This window comes from Spea bombifrons, chromosome 10 (assembly GCF_027358695.1).
Source record: "Spea bombifrons isolate aSpeBom1 chromosome 10, aSpeBom1.2.pri, whole genome shotgun sequence".
Classification (NCBI taxonomy): domain Eukaryota; kingdom Metazoa; phylum Chordata; class Amphibia; order Anura; family Pelobatidae; genus Spea; species Spea bombifrons.
In genome coordinates, this window is record NC_071096.1 from 25,842,561 (window position 1) to 25,860,376 (window position 17,816).

General features: G+C 38.6%; 3 protein-coding genes across 4 annotated transcripts; 1 reads left to right on the forward strand and 2 right to left on the reverse strand.

Moving 5' to 3' along the window:
- Positions 1-295: 295 nt before the first annotated feature.
- ZDHHC24 (zinc finger DHHC-type containing 24) lies at positions 296-5,508 on the reverse strand. 2 transcript variants are annotated; one of them, XM_053448968.1, is made up of 5 exons: positions 5,432-5,508; positions 4,789-5,046; positions 3,821-4,098; positions 1,643-1,995; positions 296-472 (listed from the first exon to the last, which is right to left on the reverse strand). In XM_053448968.1, exons 2-4 carry the CDS (start codon positions 5,034-5,036, stop codon positions 1,682-1,684), a joined length of 840 nt encoding a protein of 279 aa, XP_053304943.1. In that variant the 5' UTR covers positions 5,037-5,046; positions 5,432-5,508; the 3' UTR covers positions 296-472; positions 1,643-1,681. The 2 variants fall into 2 exon arrangements, with proteins under 2 accessions (XP_053304943.1, XP_053304944.1); XM_053448969.1 differs by lacking the exon at positions 296-472 and adding an exon at positions 1,366-1,487.
- Positions 5,509-10,438: 4,930 nt separating this feature from the next.
- On the reverse strand, positions 10,439-12,924 carry BANF1 (BAF nuclear assembly factor 1). The gene is made up of 3 exons (XM_053448406.1): positions 12,805-12,924; positions 11,059-11,204; positions 10,439-10,762 (listed from the first exon to the last, which is right to left on the reverse strand). The coding sequence occupies exons 2-3, from the start codon at positions 11,182-11,184 to the stop codon at positions 10,616-10,618; spliced, it is 273 nt and encodes a 90-aa protein (XP_053304381.1). The 5' UTR covers positions 11,185-11,204; positions 12,805-12,924; the 3' UTR covers positions 10,439-10,615.
- A 536-nt stretch (positions 12,925-13,460) lies between these two features.
- Positions 13,461-16,740, forward strand: EIF1AD (eukaryotic translation initiation factor 1A domain containing). The gene is made up of 5 exons (XM_053448399.1): positions 13,461-13,701; positions 14,820-14,928; positions 15,198-15,306; positions 15,776-15,829; positions 16,091-16,740. Exons 1-5 carry the CDS (start codon positions 13,615-13,617, stop codon positions 16,269-16,271), a joined length of 540 nt encoding a protein of 179 aa, XP_053304374.1. The 5' UTR covers positions 13,461-13,614; the 3' UTR covers positions 16,272-16,740.
- Positions 16,741-17,816: the final 1,076 nt, after the last annotated feature.

Sequence of the window (17,816 nt, forward strand, 5' to 3'; positions counted from 1 at the left end):
AATGGGTTTAAGGACAACCCGTTGACCTTAAGTGGTTAAAACTGACTCATTCCATTGTTAACCACAATGTAGTATGATATGTAGTGAAAGTGTTTGTATAATAGATTGGTCTAAGATAAAAGATATACAAATTACTGTTGTATGCAGTTCTATCCTATTATACATATACTAGAACTCTTTGAAAATAAACAGCACAGCGTTTCTGAGAAATATACTGTGCCACTCTGATGCCTTAATACCCCTTAATGGCTTCATATGTTAACATTCACTTTGCAAGGTTTTTCTTTAAAAAAATCATATTTATTCATTATAATTTGTATCTAAGGAGTGTATGTATACAATCACACACATATATATTATATATATATATATATATATCACAGCTTCCTTTACACATGCACAAACCCATAGTTAGATTGACACAGCCATAGTGATCTCCCATAGTAATCTCCCATGGAATTGGAAGCAGTACCTGAAAAAGAAAGTTTGTTGTGTAAGATAGTGGAGGAGTCAGAAGAAGATGCCTTGAATCTCGCTAGCTTTTAATATGATACTCTTATACACTGGCATGGTGCTTAAAGAGCGACTATCCTGACAAATATTTTTAGTAAAGCATTAAGTAATTCATATGTAATCCATTAGCTTAAAACATCATATTTGTGAATTTTACACAAGTTATCACCTACCTGTAATCCACTGGCATGCTACCCAAGCTTGCCCTTGCTTTCTGGAAGCCTTCTGAAGATTGGAGCACTTGCAGCAATTACATTGAACGCAGGATAGCTTTTGATACGGTGAAAATAGAATTGCTGCAAGTGTCATCCAATATCTACAAAGCATACATTACCAAGTACTCTACTGACTAAATAACTATGCTATGAATGGGAAGAAGCAGTGACATTTCCCACCACTGATTGGCGGCTTGAAATCAACGGGATCGCTTTCTGAGCATGTATGTTGGGGGGGTCTTCAGAGATGCAGCTGATGCATTAGATATGTTTGGCTGAACACATCTACACGGCAAATAGCTGGAAAAGGAGGATTTTGCAGAATCCCTTCTATACATTTGCAAGGAGGGCACCACTACAATTTAAAGGAACTGCTCAGCTGTCATATCCATTAAACGGCAGGAGTGTCTTTTATAGAAGAACATAAAAAAACAAACAAACATTCGGCTCATCTAGTCTGTCTGTTGTTTTCTAATCAGTCCTTGGTCTCATCTTGGCCAAGATAGCCATATTCCTGTTGATTAATACAATGATTTCCTCATTGTATTAGCCTATGCTATGTCTGCTGGAAAATTTTTACCTTATCTACCAGTTAACTAAAACTTCCATACATTTACATACAAGTCTCTGACCCTCTAGTTTGAGATTATGACTTCTTGTTCCATCACTTCTCCTCCTTAGGAACAAACACATGAAATGATAAAGTACAGGAGGGATGTTTATTTCAATCGCATTTCCTCTTCCTTGATAATGTGCATCCTGCAAATCATTCATTATTTTAGTAGCCCTCCTCTGAACATTCTCTAGCGTCAATATCAGTGTAGAAATTGTGTCATGAGTAGAGCTTCCTACTGTCCCAATCATACATTTACTCCTTTATATGAAACACCTGACACAGTAATTGAGCTACGTACCTTATTAAGTGGGGTATTGGAATATCCCATGAGGAGATATTAATAATCAGACACCTTGGATGAGATAGTCTCTGTGATTTCCCTAGTTTCAAAGTTAAGTCCATCGCCAATTAATCTTGATTCTATCCAAGGAGAGATCCAGACCAGGTACCATCTCTCCCCCAAGAAGCTCTTGAGATTCCTTTTCCAGCCAAGGTCAAAAGTGCAAGCATGGCCACCAAACCACTCCTTAGTGGTAGCTCCATGATAAAGAAGAGAACAGTGCAGGGCGAGGAAGGCAAAGCAGAAGAGAAGCCCCACTACACAAGTGTCAGCCACAAAAGCAAATATAAAGGTTGATGGTGCCACTTGACCTAAGTTGTTAAAACAATTAAATAACAGGTACATTGTTAAGACATGATCTTTTATATACAGCACGAATGTTCACTAAATGCCTCATGTGTGATACATTTTTAATTGTTACAGAAAACTACATAACAAATGGGAAACTGAAACTGATGTAAACATGTTTTGTAAAATTTCTCTTTTTTTTTATCATTTTCTTCACACAAACTGGTCTTTGAAAGGGGTTGAGGAATAACAGTCCATAAATCCATGAAGCCTCTTTGCGGGAGGTTGAAGAATAAATGGCACAATGGAAAAGTTAAAAGGCTGACGTTTAATTTGGAGGTGCCCTAGGTCATAGGACGAAGAAGATAGAATAGATGATCCATAAAAAATTGCAGGGATGGGAGAAGATGCTTAAAAGTATAAAACTTAATTGTGAATTATGTATTCCTGCTGCTGCCATGCTTTAAAAACATTTTATTATTTGTGCTCCTTTTTATTGTAACTATCAGGTCCATGAATATAGACCCACATCTGTGTGCATTCAGATTGCTGTCCTGCGGGCAGACTCCTTATAAACCTCTTACTAGAGGAACTCTGTGGTCTACTTCAAGGACTGCTAAGCTACAGTTTCTCCAGACTGTAGTCATGGTGAATTAAGCATGTTGGTTATTATCTGAAACATTGTTGCTCTTCTGGTTCTTAACAATCATACTATTTAATCCTGCTTGAGCAGGCACTCATTACCTAGTTCTTTTATGACCTAGACACCTTCAGCATGGCTCTCATCATGCCTTTCTGGTTAAATCCACACTCTGCCCTGTGTAGTTAGTTCCACTCAGGTCCTCCCAATGACTAGAAGTTTTTAAAGAATATCTTTTCCTGCATTTGGACTCCAGAACCACAATAACTTACCAAATGTTGTCATTAAATTAGCAAAGGCTGTACCAGACGGTCTTATTGGGAGATTTTAATTTCTAATTATGTCTCAGGGTGAATAAACTAACACAGAGATCTAAATTAAGGAAAAGAGGACACCTCTAGCAAGAGAAATGTTTTGGGACATCTAAAAAACAGTGTTATCTGGGAAATCTAGTGGCTAAAATGATCAAAAGATCACTGTTTTTAGATTAAAATTACAGGTAAATTGGGCATAATGGTTTTATTGAATTACTGACTGCCCCAAATACTTAATGAATAGCAAATGTGTTCAATTAGAGCTCAGTAAGATAAAATAACATGCCATTCCCTCTACTTGTCAGACCTTTCCATGACCATCAGTGGGGCCACTAGGTTTCTATTTCTAGGAGTATTATTTAGACCGAAAAGAAAGGCTATTCCATGACTTTGAGAAAACAGAAACAATTGGCTTTAAATGTAATTTGGGGAGATTCAATGTTGACTAAATTATAGGCTACAGAATGTCAAAGTGAACTGATTAAAATAAAAGAAAGGTTACCATGGGGTTCCTCAGAGGTCAGTCTTGGGGTCTGCTCAGTTAGACATATTTATTAATGACATTACAGGGGGTCTGCAAGGTATATTTATAATAGGGTAGTGTGGACTAAGGTTTGAGAGTTTTAAGTTGAATACTTTACATGTAAAGTAACACATTTAGGAAACAAAAGTCAAAAGGTACAATGACTTAATGGCATTTTGCTTACAACAACTTTGAGAAGAAAGGGACCTGGGAGTTATTTTAAAAGATTTTAAAATAGTCAATGGGAAAAGCCTAGGTTATAGGGGATGAGGTCTCAATAACATATTTCCAGACACTGCTAAATTCTAGAAATGGCTAAAATCAGCAAAGAGGTTACACTCAAAGAAAGGTGGTGAACGAATGGCAATTACCTGTTACCAGCATCATCCACGGCATGAGAAGCAGGAATAGACTATGGAAGCTAACACCTTCGTGTAACAGTTCAATGAAGATCTCAGCATTGAGAATTGTTGCAAGAAGCAGCGCTAACCAGCCATGGAACAAAGAACAAATGAAATAGCGGTAGTTAGAATGTCCTACACACTGTCCTAACAAGGTGCAATGGTGGTCACGTCGAAGAACACACACATTGCAGTTGTAGCAGTGGTGACACCTTGGAGGAACGTGTGTTTGGCAGCTGTAGCAGTACCTGGGAAAAAGAAGAACCACATATTCTGTGAACGAAAACAACATACTGTCCAAACATAGATCATTTTTATGTAAGGCATATTGGTACATTTCATAATTTATATCAACATACTACTTGTACACAAAAATCCATTTGATAAGCTTAGCTTTGTAGATTGTGCGTAAAAGGAATGCCTTACACTCTCTGTATTAACCACATATCTGGGAAAGTCTCTGGGTTTCGCTTCTCCGTGTCACCACCAGAAAAAAAAAATGGACTCCTCAACAAAAGCGTGCGTCAGCCGGACCACCTCCCTGCAAGAAGGGGCTCCGAGTAGCCACATCCAGAAAGTTATGATTATCTATGACACGCAAAGTGTTGGGCCATAAAAAAAAGTTAACAATCAGTGTATTCTTGCCGTTATATGATTGTTTCCAACAAGGTGCCAGCAATGTAACTTTTCTCCTTTAAACCTATAGAGGCGGTAAGGCTCACATTTAGATTACATATTCCTTGATTTGCATTTGCAAATGGGGACGCCAGAAAGAATTACGAAGCTAACCCCATTGGAGGCTTGTACTGGAGACTACTATGGATAGCGCATGAATGGGGCAATTGGCATAGCGTGTGCTGAAAGGTGCCAGCAGAGACAGGGTGAAGAAGTGCATGTAAAGAATGGAAAGTGTTAAATAGTAAGACAGCCATACTCACAACCAGCCTTGCCCCACACTGTCACGCTCCAGGAAGACTCCTCGAATGGTGGGGTTACTCCGAACAAACTTCAACATGTTTCCCACAACATTAAATAACAGGTATGAGGTCAGCATTAAAAGGGCCCAGTGTCCATTTCCCGGGCCCCGTACAATGAGATAAAGAACTTCCAATGTAATGGAGCACACGATCATGCATGTTACACACAAGGGAAGCACAACAGCGGGGTCTCGCATCTTCTTATTCATGTTATTACACCTGCCAAACAAATAAGCAGACATCATTAGGCACATCAGCACTGGGCACTCACCCCAGTTACCCGCATAGCAAAGCCATTAAAACCGCATGCACCTGTCAGCGCCGGGTCAGTACAAACCCAAAGCACTGGGACAAATACACTGCTACTGTGTTCCCCCTGATATTGTATGGCGCGCTCTTTTAATTCCCCTGAGGTAAAATAAAACATCAAACTAGATTTACTAAGTGAAAGTGAAACCAGCAGTGACCATAGCCCTGCACTATGGAGCCACCGAACCTTAAATGGTTCCTGTATGGTGATTTTCATCGCTAACTTCATTGGCTTAAATCCTATTTGCATCAACATGACCAGTTTATATATATATATATATATATCTGAGCTTACCAATAAAGCAGGAAATACAGACACCACTCCGGTACCCCCTACAATAAGGAAGAATCGCCGTGGCCACGCCCACTCCGAGGCCATAGGAGGAGGAGGAAGTACAGGCTCACTCCGAATTGTGATGATCCGCCCATCTTCTCAGCTATGCAAATAACTACACAGGCTGAAACTACTACGCTTCCTGCCGTTTTAGTTGATGGGTGTTGCCATAGTAACTGTTATGCCACGCTACTCCTTTCGTGCTTCTTATATGGTTTCACCAGAAGTCTCCTTCAGTCACTAGGTTACCAACCGTTTGTTGTGAAATATTATTGGTTTAAACATTATGTTTATAGCAGAAACATAACAAAAACATGACATCTACCAGTTTATAGAAATATATAAAACTCAGAAATGGTAATGCATTTCATTTTTAATAATTTGCAAGCTTTATAGCGGATCGATATAGAGTTAGATATGGAGTTGATATGCTTGATGACCTCAGAAGTTCCTGCTCAATTTTCTTAATTTGGTTTGCTTAAAAGTATACTTCAGTGTCCCAGGGAGACCCCTAAAAATGCATACGGAGTGTCCTGACTAGGCCCAGGCCTAGGGTGTCATGTACAGGGGGTGGCAGACCCAAGCACACACTAGGACGGGCTCTGCCACAATGATGCCAAAGGACACGGTAGGAAAGGCTCTGCCCTACCGACACCCAAACACACACACACCAGGACAGGCTCTGCTACACTAACACCCACATATGGATGGACAAAGATACAACAATACAAAAATACATTTTTCACACTGCTTTGATGTTCAGGTGTCTTCATACTTTTGGCCAAACAGTATAGATTTAGGTGCTTAATACAATACTGTGTAAAAGATTAATTGCAAGTTATATTTCATGCCAAGGATGGGCCTTGGTAGGGTTACTGAAAATGTATGTTTGCCTAGGGTGTCCAAATGTTTACACTGACCATGTGTGATTATGGACATAGCATTGTTTTATCTGGGGACTCTCGGGATCTGACCACAAATCTCTCGGTCCAAAGTTAACTCCTTCACATTTAACTTTAATTTCGTGTGTAAAGTTTACTTGTATAATGCTGAAATCCATTCTTAAATACAGGTGACGATGCACCATTGTGTCAGTGCATCACAATGTGGTCTACTACTTGATGGGGCACATCTGGCAAGGGGACACTGGCCATGGAGGCTGGTGGTCTACTACTGCTTGTGTTATAATAAATGTATTATAGTATGTACAAATGAACTTAAGGTATCCTGTACTGAAGAGACACTGTATTGGAAAGGCAGAGGCGTAACTTCTCAAGGATCAAAAGCAAGGATCAAACCTGAGTAAATATAAACAGGAATATGGGAAGAAGGGTCCTGTGAACAGCATTTTGGTCTTCAAACATATTTGTCCAGATAATAAGACATTGTTCTAGCATTAAGAGCTTACATTCTAGAAGAGAAGCAAAAAGCACACTTCAAATGTTTGCCTCTCTTGTACAATATTTGCTCTGAACAATATCATATTCTTGCATCTCCCACAGACTAATACATGCGCTAGAAAGGGATTAGATGTGTTTGCTTATGCATGAGGTGCAGGTACTTATATTTCAGGAATTCAAGGATCCAGTGTTCATATTCCTGCGCAGAAACAGGGTAGCAAAATGATTTGCTCTGCACTCATATGTCTGTTCCTGGCCTTCAGTTCTTGCACACCCCAGGTGGTAGAAGAAGTAGTGAAAGCCGATGTAGCGCCGGTACTTGGAGGATGGAATCCACTGCCGCTGGACTCAAAGAAGGCAGTTATGCTGGCTGACTTTTCAAGGCTTTGGTATAACGAGAAGAGTCCCAGTCCATATCTCTACAGAACAAAGGAACTGGTAAATGGCATGTGGCAGGTATGGTGGGCTACTGGTTACATGAATTCTCTCTATTATTGTGTCATGCCTCATTTATGTTTTGTTCTTTGAGTACTCATTCATGTGTTTATGTATTTCCTTTCATACATCATAAAAGTAGGTAGGCAATGTGATGAAGCAACAGTGAATACAAACAGGGTGGCGAGTTGTATAGTTAGAGGCATAAGTCTCTAACTGGTCCAATGTCCAAAGAGGGTCAGCAGTTTTGACCTGTAGTAAATTGGGCAGGTTTTCATCTGCTGTCAAATTCTATGTTCCAATGAACCCGTTAGACGGCTGCTGGGTGTTGCATTAAAGCAGGTAACAAACAGTGGAGTCTAGCGGGGTTACACCGCTATGTTAGTGTGACCTGTCGGCTCCAACCTAGTTACAACACAAATAGGAAAAATTGCTCCTTTCACGGCTGGGCATGGTGTCAGGGTTTATTGCGCTGAGATGACTGCAGAGTAATGAATGCCCTTCATCCACCCCAAAGTAGTGGCATTGCAACAGAATTGAAAACCTGCACAGTGTTCGATTTATGGAAACGAAAGGGCTGTGAAGCTTTAAGAACTCATTTCGTTCCTGCAGTCACTTGGAAAAGTTCATAACGTTATTGGATTTCACCTTAAACAATCTGCTTAAACAAAATGAAAGAAAATCTTTATAAAAATATTGCATTATTGACCCATACAGTAAAAATCTTAGGAGGTTTTAACCAAAGCCCCACCAAGTCCAAGGCAAACTTATCTCTGCCTATGTGTTCTATTCTGTTTCTGACCCCGTATCCTTATTCTTTCTTTCTTTTGTTTCTTTTCACATTAATATTTTTAAGCTCTTCTTCTCATTTAGTAGCCCCGTATTGACTTTTAGCTTTCTCTTTGCAAATCTTTGCACGGGTGTCTCTTAGTTCCTCTTTTTCCCAGCGTGATTTACAGACAGTACATCGCTACAGTTGTGTGTCGCCTTTCCTAGACACTTTGGACACTAACCTTAGCTGACGTCAGAAGCAGCACACGTGAAGCCAGAATATTGTCGCACACACAGACACATAACACGCAGCTTTTTTAAGGATATTTGGCACCATTAACGTTACATGTGATGCAATATGCCATGTGCTGATCTCCAAGAGGCTTCCACATTGCCGAAACTAGTTTCTCAAATAGCAGAGGATCACTGCTAAGAACAGCATAGAAATATAAAATAGTATTATATAATATAAAATAGAAATAAACAATGAAGCTACTACTTATATCTTTTTGCAAGCCTAAAACAATACAAAAATAACCTTCAAACTGAAGATATTTCATTAATGGATTCCATGTACTGCCGTATTGGTCCCAAGCGATATACGCTCTGTAGTTAGCAGGAGCCGTTTAGTTGATTGTTGAATATGCTATTTAAACGTACATATTGTCTGGTTTCTTTAAAGGTTGTTAATGGGTTCAATTATAAGTTGAGTATGATTCTGGAACCAACCGGATGTCTGAAAGAAGAACACATTGAAAATGAGGACTGTACAGTCCCCGATGGAAACAAACAGAAGGTACAATTCCTTTTAAAGGCACTGTAAAGGTTTTAATAAATACTTTATTAAAAGCAGTTCTCGTGCATATACGTGTGTTCCTAATCTACATTTTGAATTAAGTCCGGTATACTATATATACAGTATAGAGATATCTATTCCATTTCTCACACACGCCTGGTAATGCCTGATACATACATTTTTTATGCCTGATATATATTTTTGGATTTTTTTCTCTACTGGGTTCTGACATTTTCCTTCTCATTTTAATCCAGGTGGTGAAATGTCTGTTTTACATCGTAGAGCTAATGGAAGAGATAAAGCCAGCTGTACTGTACCAAAAGTGTGTTTCAGCCAGGAATTGATTCATATTCTGTTCAGTACTACGCATTACATGGCATTCTTTTCATACTGCATGCTTAATTTCACGTATTGCACTTCGTTTTCAGATTCTGTCTTTTTGATTTTGCATACCTTCTAATCGATGTTTCTAAAAGTATACTTGGCTTTGAGTTCATCATAGTGAGAAGCATTTCAATCACGTTTTATGTTTGTCTGGACTGCAATGACCACGGGAGGGGATAATACATCACATAAACATTATTATTCTATTGGGCTTGCAGTGCTGATTTCTGTGTAAACCTGTTGAATATACAGTTGCAAATACGTGTATATATTTTTATTCTATTCACTAAAGTTAGTCTCTACCTTCACTAATTATGATGAAGAGCCAACGGTGGTTGGTTTTTCTAGCAAGAAGGGCTGAGCTGGTCCTCCGTAATGCATAACTGATAATAATTTGATTGTTCATTACACAAAACTGTAGTCATTGTCGCAAAGGAAGGAAGACATCTTGAGATTATATGCTACATATAATGCATATAATAACGATGTGTTTAATCATTGTGCTTAGCAGTATAGACAAGTGAACACGAGGTATACATATCATTTTTTATTTTAAAACCAAAAGGGGGAGAGAACCCACACTCAGAACACATGCAAATGTTACTTAATGTGAAAGGCTTATAGTGTTAGAGCTACTAAAAACACAAAGGCTCGGACTATTTCTGTCCCACCTTTTCTTTTACACAGTTAGTGGAAAACGTCAGACGCGTTCTTAAACACGACAAGATCGGAAAGGAGACTTGGTTAAAATGATTTATTACAATGGATGGGAGATCCAATCAGTTTGCTTTAAGCTTACATGAGGCTGCAAGTAGTGCATACACTCTACATACTTTAGAACTAAACTTGCAAGCCACAGAAATGTTAAAAGTTAAAATGAATTAAAATCATTGCTGCTGGTGTTTTTACATTAATCCTGATGGGGGTTAATGGCAACGATGACAGAATAATACGTTAAAACTGAAAACTAGTTAAATACAAATTTCTGTAATCGGATGGGGTGAACAAATCAAATTGGAATCACTGACCAAGGTGGGGAGACTTAGAAGATAAAGTCAGTGTTTAGGAATATAAACATTGGTTGAACAGGAGTAAGGTATTCATTTGGGCAGTCTTCTCAAAATTCATCATTTCTAGTGGGGTTTAGATTCATTTGTCTAGTTATAACTATTTTTTTGATCAACTGAAACTTTTTCAATCAAAGAAAAAAAAAAACACTTTTAGACTTTGTCCCAATGCCTTCCAATTGAGAGCAAACAAGGTTAAGCCAATCACATGGTCAGAAACTGTATAATGGAACAGTTTTTTTTTTTCTAAAGGCAGGGTTTGGGAGGCATTAGAACTGGAAAAACTCCCGCCTTACAAGAAGGCATCGCACCATTCTTTTAAACAACCATAACAATCGCGGGACTGCTTCGCATTTGCAGAGCAGGTGTCCTTCAGCCATTCCTTGAAGAGCTCTTCATCCTTCTTTAACACCAGAAATTGACCCAGGACCACATATGCCTGAAAAATAAAAAGGAGGAACATCTCAGCTTAAGGTGGCCTAGAAGACCTGCAAAATCCGACAGGTGCCAAATAAATTCTATAAATGCCCAGGTTCTACTACTGCCGATTATATAGAAATCCACAAAATGAGTGCACTAATAGGTATTTTTTTCTTTTAAAATAAAAATACATTTGTGGATCTCTATACAATCGGCAAAAATAAAACGTTTTTTTTAGATTAAAAAGAATTTAATTTAATTGTGGCCTCAATCCCAGAATTAGTGGTGCATTCTGTGTACATATCAAGAAAATACCTTGTCAAATCCACTATCCTCGAGCCTTTGTCCAAGTGCTTCACCAATACCGGCTAGACACCGCACAGACTTTTCTCCCATGGGCTCAGCAACAAAATCTCTGTGTTTCTGTGACGTGGACGACATCTTTGCGGTGTTTCAATTTCCTACAAATGACAAAGTTTCAATAAACTAGGTTTTGTGCGAGTTCTGTTAACTTTGATATTATTCAATGACATTGTAAATAGAGGGAAAACAGGTTAAAAAATAAATATTAAAAAACCTTCTAGAGGTGCTTAGACATTCAATGATGGTAAAAAAAAGGCCAGGGCATATTTAACGCCACAGACTAGGCATCTCCCACCAACGTTAACACCTACAACCCTTTAAAGCTTGTAAAAGCAATATTACGCACGTTGAAATCCATAAGACTTTTACAGAGGAGACTATGAGAACATAGAACTTCCATAGCTAACAAACCAGACATGCAAGACTTTTCACATTAATCATCCAGAGTGTTTGAAATTCACAGGGATCGAGGCTATAATAACAATAAAAAAACACTTATAGGTTGACAAAGCCAATTCATTCAGGTGGGAACATAACAGACAAATGATCCTGTAACATCTTTAGCAACAGATCTATCGGAGCTCATGAATGATACTTTGCATCAACTTACGAATGAATCGGTCGCTTGTTTAATGCATGAACGGAATAGTAAGTCCATGAATGAAAAGACTCCATCGGTCGGTTAGCGAAACGCACGTGGGGCTTTTTGTTTTGTAGTGGATTTGAATGGAAGTTTAATCTACCTTTTTCAGCCTCCCCTCTGCTTAAAGGGAAGACCCCTTTACTAGGTCTTTTCTCAGGCCAGATCTTATGAATGAAACCTAGAGTTGAGTCAATGTAACTACTACTAGAATGTAACAGCTATCTAGAGAAGATTAACAACCTTAGGAAACATAGGTGCGTTTTTAACCTATTCACTGCCATTCAGGCATTAGCATAGTTCTGGTCCTATTATTAGGACACTATTAGGGATTATTAATAAGTGTTTTGTTTTTTTTTTTGCTTATGTCAGTATTATATAATTTTATTTTTCTTGCCGTGCTTTATACAGTGCATGGCTTTAGACCCATTTTTAGCAAACCCAATCCCAATACTTAACGCTAAATGTTAATAGACATTTTTATTAATAGAGTCCTACTTTACAGCTTATTTTTTGTCACACTAACAGCTCTCTGTAATGTTTTGAGATATCAGCAAACTACTTCTTAGAAGAGGGTGTGGTAGAAAGATGTTTTGCTTTATATGTGCAGGATAGATTGTACCCAGCTAGCATTTTGGGCTCCAAAAAAAAAAGAACAAAAAAAAGGAGGGACTGTGCCTTCTAAAAAGGGACACTTGGGACATACGAGAATGTATTCCTCTGCTTATATCCCATCGTGATGGGAGTTACTTAGTAATCGGTGTAATTTAGGAACCTTAATGATCTTAAAATTAAAAGGGGACTTAAAATGACACTTATTACCAATGCATTAAAAGAGATCGGCGCCAACAATGCATACGTGAATGCTGGGGCGTATAATAAAGGCGCTGATGCATCGCAAAGCCTCGCTTCCCTTGCAGGGTTCAGTACTTCATTGTTTGTTTACTTGGTTTCTAAGCGTTTCGACGCCCAATAGAAACCTTCAAGCAGACAGATACAATCTGAACGCAGATAAGTCATTATTAGTGATAATAATTAATAAATAAATAACTTCTCACCCCTTTAAGGTTCGTCGCCTTCCCGCCAACAAGCCTCACAAGCAGAAAGTATTACCTACTTTCGAAAATCACACCGGAACCCTAAACACAGGAAGTGATTCTTTCTCCGACGCTCCAGGATACCGGAAGTTCAAGTCGTCCATGACACTACTCCAATGCCGGATTAGGCGGCCATGTTTGTACTCCCCTACCTACTAAACTATGTCGAAGTTATTATGACGTTTTTATTTCTGGGACATTGAGCTTTTGCTTAATTTAATGTTTGAACTCGCGGTAAACCACCGTGTTCCTATATTTGTGTTCTGCTTGTGAGCTGGCGCTAAGGAGAATCGGACCAGGAAGGAAGCCGGAAGTGTGAGTTGTCCATGCTGTAGGCATGTGAAATACGCTGCAAGGCAACACACCCGATCTCCTCTGCCTCATATGTAATCACTTTATAGTCGTCATCTGAAATATCACAATTAAGTTCACTATATATATATAAATACATACATATACACATACATATACGCATACACACAAACTTAAAGTTCTTTATTCTAAGGTCAGTAATTGTATTCCATGCTGTTTAAAATGCTGAGTAAAGGCTGTGTTTAATCAAAAGGTTTGGATTAATTTGGAGATGTTGCAAATCATTTTTGTTTTGTCTTGATCATAGATTAGAAAGACCTTTGTACTTGCTGACCAGACCTGAACCCACAGCGACCCAATTGGTTTGTGATTCCAGAGCCATTCTATGAAGCTCTTTCTACGCTTTCTGTGGTTACACCGATCGTGTTCATGTGTGTAACAGTGTAATTAACGGTAAACATGTCAAAAGCCACCAAGAGAAAGCACGTGGTGAAAGAGGTTCTGGGTGATTATGTGCAGCCTACTGAGAATCAGCAAATAGTGAGGGTAAGATTGTAAATTCGTACATTGTCTACAGCCTAGAACATCGGCTTATCTGGGAACTTTGACCCTGAGTTTTAGGGGTTTTGCCCCAATCTCAGGGTAACACGATCTGACGCTGACTCCTTCCTATTCTACACTGCCAGTTGACGCTTTTGCTACCAGTATGGTATGGTTGATAACCCTGCTTGAATGCAGGTTATGCAATTAAGGGTATCTTTGAATAATAATAAGTGAAGATTTCCAAGTTTGTGCGTCACTGCATATAATCTTCACGATGGGCTATTAAAGGGTTAATATATCAAGCGTCTTGGGGTCAGCTCATTTAGATCCCAGGTATGAACATCTGTATCCACATGAGACAAGACAGTATTGTTTAATAATCCCACACGGCCATGCTTCCTGCCATTGTGCGTGGGGTGTAAGCAAATTGTTTGTGGTCCTCACATTTCAATAGGGCACTCATCACTTTTTGTTTCTGTAAACCAAACTACTTACCTATTGTATATAACAAATAACAGCCATGGCTAAGTGATGCAAAAACAATTATTACATAGCAAACATAGATAAAGATTTGTCATAAGCAAAACTGTATGCTATTTATGCTGCTACTACATGTAGATGCCCTTGTGCTCCTTGAAAAAGGCTTACCGGTTAACCTTCTGCGTTGTCGATAATGACGATAGTGAAGGTAACATCATGGACCTGTCCCTCTACAAAAATGTAGAATGTTGATGTTGTATGTAGAGTAGGACATGATGGCTGTGGATTTGAGGCATCTGTCGTATACGTAGCTTTAACTGTGATTGTAAAATTGATTAACATGAGAAGCGAGTAAGAAACATCAGAATTTCAGTGTTAAGTGACCCACCGGGGCTGTACTAACGTGGTGCTTCACCACGTCTCACAATCTCATGTTGATTGTGAGCTGATACTAAATCTGAATTCTAAATAAAGCTTAAAGGGAATAAGCACTTAAAGGGAATAAACACTTAATACACTTAATATTGTAACTTCAAGCCTTTCTTCCATAGGGGGTTCCGTTTTACGGTTTTGTATGATTAGCAGTTGTGTAAAATGAGATCTCCACTTCCATTGAAACTGTTTTTTTTTTGTATTGATAGGTTTTGGGAAGCCCTGGTAATAATCTCCATGAGGTCGAGACAGCTGAAGGTGAAAAATTTCTTGCAAGTATGCCAACAAAATTCAGGAAGAACATTTGGATCAAACGAGGTGACAGCTTTCATTCTAAAAAAATTGGTTACGCCACTTATGTTAAATCCCTAGGAGATGCTTGGAATAGCTGCCATTGTTTGGGCACTCAATAATAGTTAGAAATCCATTTCTGTATATTAAAGATCGATGGTTATGTCTCGTCTAGCGTGAGTTTCTTCTTTCCAACCATGGCTTATTCTACATATGACTAGTGCTCCGTTTTCTCAAAGATTATCAGGCACCTGCAAGTGGCAATAACATGAAATCGTAAATGTTTCTGTCTTCAGGTGATTTCCTAATTGTTGACCCTATAGCTGAAGGAGAGAAAGTGAAAGCAGAAATAGCTTTCATCCTCTATAAGGATCATCAACGCCTTCTACAGAAGGAGGGACTCTGGTGAGATGGTTGAGCTGCTTGTCATGTTTTGACGGTAATTTTGCGATGTCTGAATTTGTGGAGTGAGCTAGAGACGATGGGTTTTCTCCGTGGCTCTTTTGACTGAAAGGAATAGGTTGAGGTGTTCTTTAAATCACAGTACTGGGGATAGTACACTGAAACCTCTCTCATGTCTCTACAGTTACAGGGGTTGGAAACAGACTTTCAATCCTTGATATGTGTGTAAATATGTGGAACCGCCACCCAGCAGCAGTCAGAGGCTAATACAGTTAGGTAATTTAAACTTGCCTAGGATATGCATATCTTCAGTCTAAGACAAGACCAAGGGCTGATTATAATTTGAGTCTTTACATAAAAAAATGGGCGGATTAGATGGGCTAAATGGTTATGTGCTGTTAAATTCCATGTTTATTATGGTCATGTGCGGTTTGTGTATGGTCCACATAACTATCTCACATGTCTGTCCTAGGCCATCTGGTTTCAGCGAAGCGAACAAAGAACTTTTAAACAAGACTAAAGAGAGGTATGAACAAAGTTTAATTTGTTTAGATTATGTGGAAAATAAGAAAATGGGCAAGTTCAAAACCTCCACACAAGTATGAAATGAACTACATTACCAAATCAAACTGACTTTAGTGGCCATAAAAGAAGTACCCACATCTCAACATTTAAAATATATGGTTATAAATACAAAATCAAAAGGTTGTTTGTTTGTGTAGAAGACATTAATTATAATATGTAGCTATAAATTGAAACCGCTGTTTTAACCCATTTTCCACCACAGTAACCAGGGGGCAGAGGCACGGGTACCTGCTGAGGAAAAGACCCACACCAACGAGAGTGAAACAGATTCGGAGGATGACAGTGACCTCTTCGTTAACACAAATCGAGTGCAATATGAAGAAAGCGAAGAGGACGAGAGTGACGAGGATTCAGAAAGCGACGAAGAGGGAGGGGAAAACTGAATAAAAGCCATGAGCATCAAGACAAAGTCGCAAAGACTGAACTTGTCTTAAGCCTCAAAGAACATTCCAATAGATGGACCATCGCTGGAGGACAGTCCAACATACAAAGTTCAGGATCACAGAGGTTTTATCTGGACTCTATCGCTCCTATGTTGGAAATCTCACTTAAGTCTGAAGAATCTCCTTTTGGATGTTTTATTTCTACTCAGAGAATCTCGTCAGTTATTAGACAGAGCCATGTTGTATGAAAGGGAGACTATATCTAAAATAACATTTGTCCTCATAGAACAGTATAATAAATTATTGCTGGTACTTTTATTAATATAGAGAAGTCAGTTTGACTTTTATATTCCGCTATTAGCATAGTAGGTGAATAGCTTTTTTTTTTTCTCCTGCAGAAACATGTTCAATGGAATACTTAAGATTATCATATTTTGCATCTCACCTTTTGATTAAAGTATAAATTACATATTTGGTTTGAGTCAATATTCTTCTACAAGTTTGGTGGACATCTTCTCGTGTTTCCTTTTGGAGAGATCTGATAAGATGTGTTGCAGACAGACCAGGAATTGTCTATCGCTGCCTCAAAACAAGTAATTTAAAGTTTTTTTTTTAATCTTGAGTCCAGAGAGCAGATGGGATATATTAAAATATATACATATATCACCATTGAGGACTGTAGTTATGCACCCCAAGATCAGAGTGGTTTCTGTGCTAGCAGTAACTTTTCCTTCTCATTTCAAATCTGCTGGTTAAAACACTCATGCTATCAATGATCCTTAGTAATTTGAGTCCAGAAATTTGACTATTTTACATAAAAAAGGCTAACATAATACTTATCCACCAGCAACCAAAAGAATGAGGTTGGTTCAGCATGGGTGCTTAATTAGTATAATCCATCACACAAGCAGTAATCGGACATTTCTTTTGCAGTTTTAGTTCCTCTGTTGCCAGTAATGGGTTATCACAAATAAGTTTTCACTTTTGGATACTCGAGACTGATAACGTTGACTGCAAGGATCCTTTTAAAAGTTTTCAATAGTGCACGTTAGAGAAAAATTGCCAGTATCTACAGAAGCAAATATTTAATTTCAGGAGCTTCTGAAATCTGATAAATTTAATATAAGCATGCCCATAGAACAGAGCAGACACTTTCCTATATTCACAGATAGAGGCTGCCACTATTGCTGTGGGGAAAGTGAAAATAGCTACCCTCATGTATGAATAAAAAATCCCCACTATTGCAAAAAAAAAACCAAACAAAACAACCCAAAAAAACTTGTGTACACAGAACTATTGAGCAGCTACCTTTCCAGCATAACGGAGCTTTAATGCCTTGATTCACCAAACACCACATAAGCAAACCAAGACTCATTACAGCTGACAAACTAAATTGAACTTAAATAATAGACGCAAGGAGCTGTACATAGTTGTCTGTATATCTTTATTGGGGGGAAAGAAACAGGGCGAGAGGGAACGAACAGAGAAAAGGGGAGAGAGGCACCCAAAAGATAGAGGTTCATCAGCTTTATGACTGGCCTATCA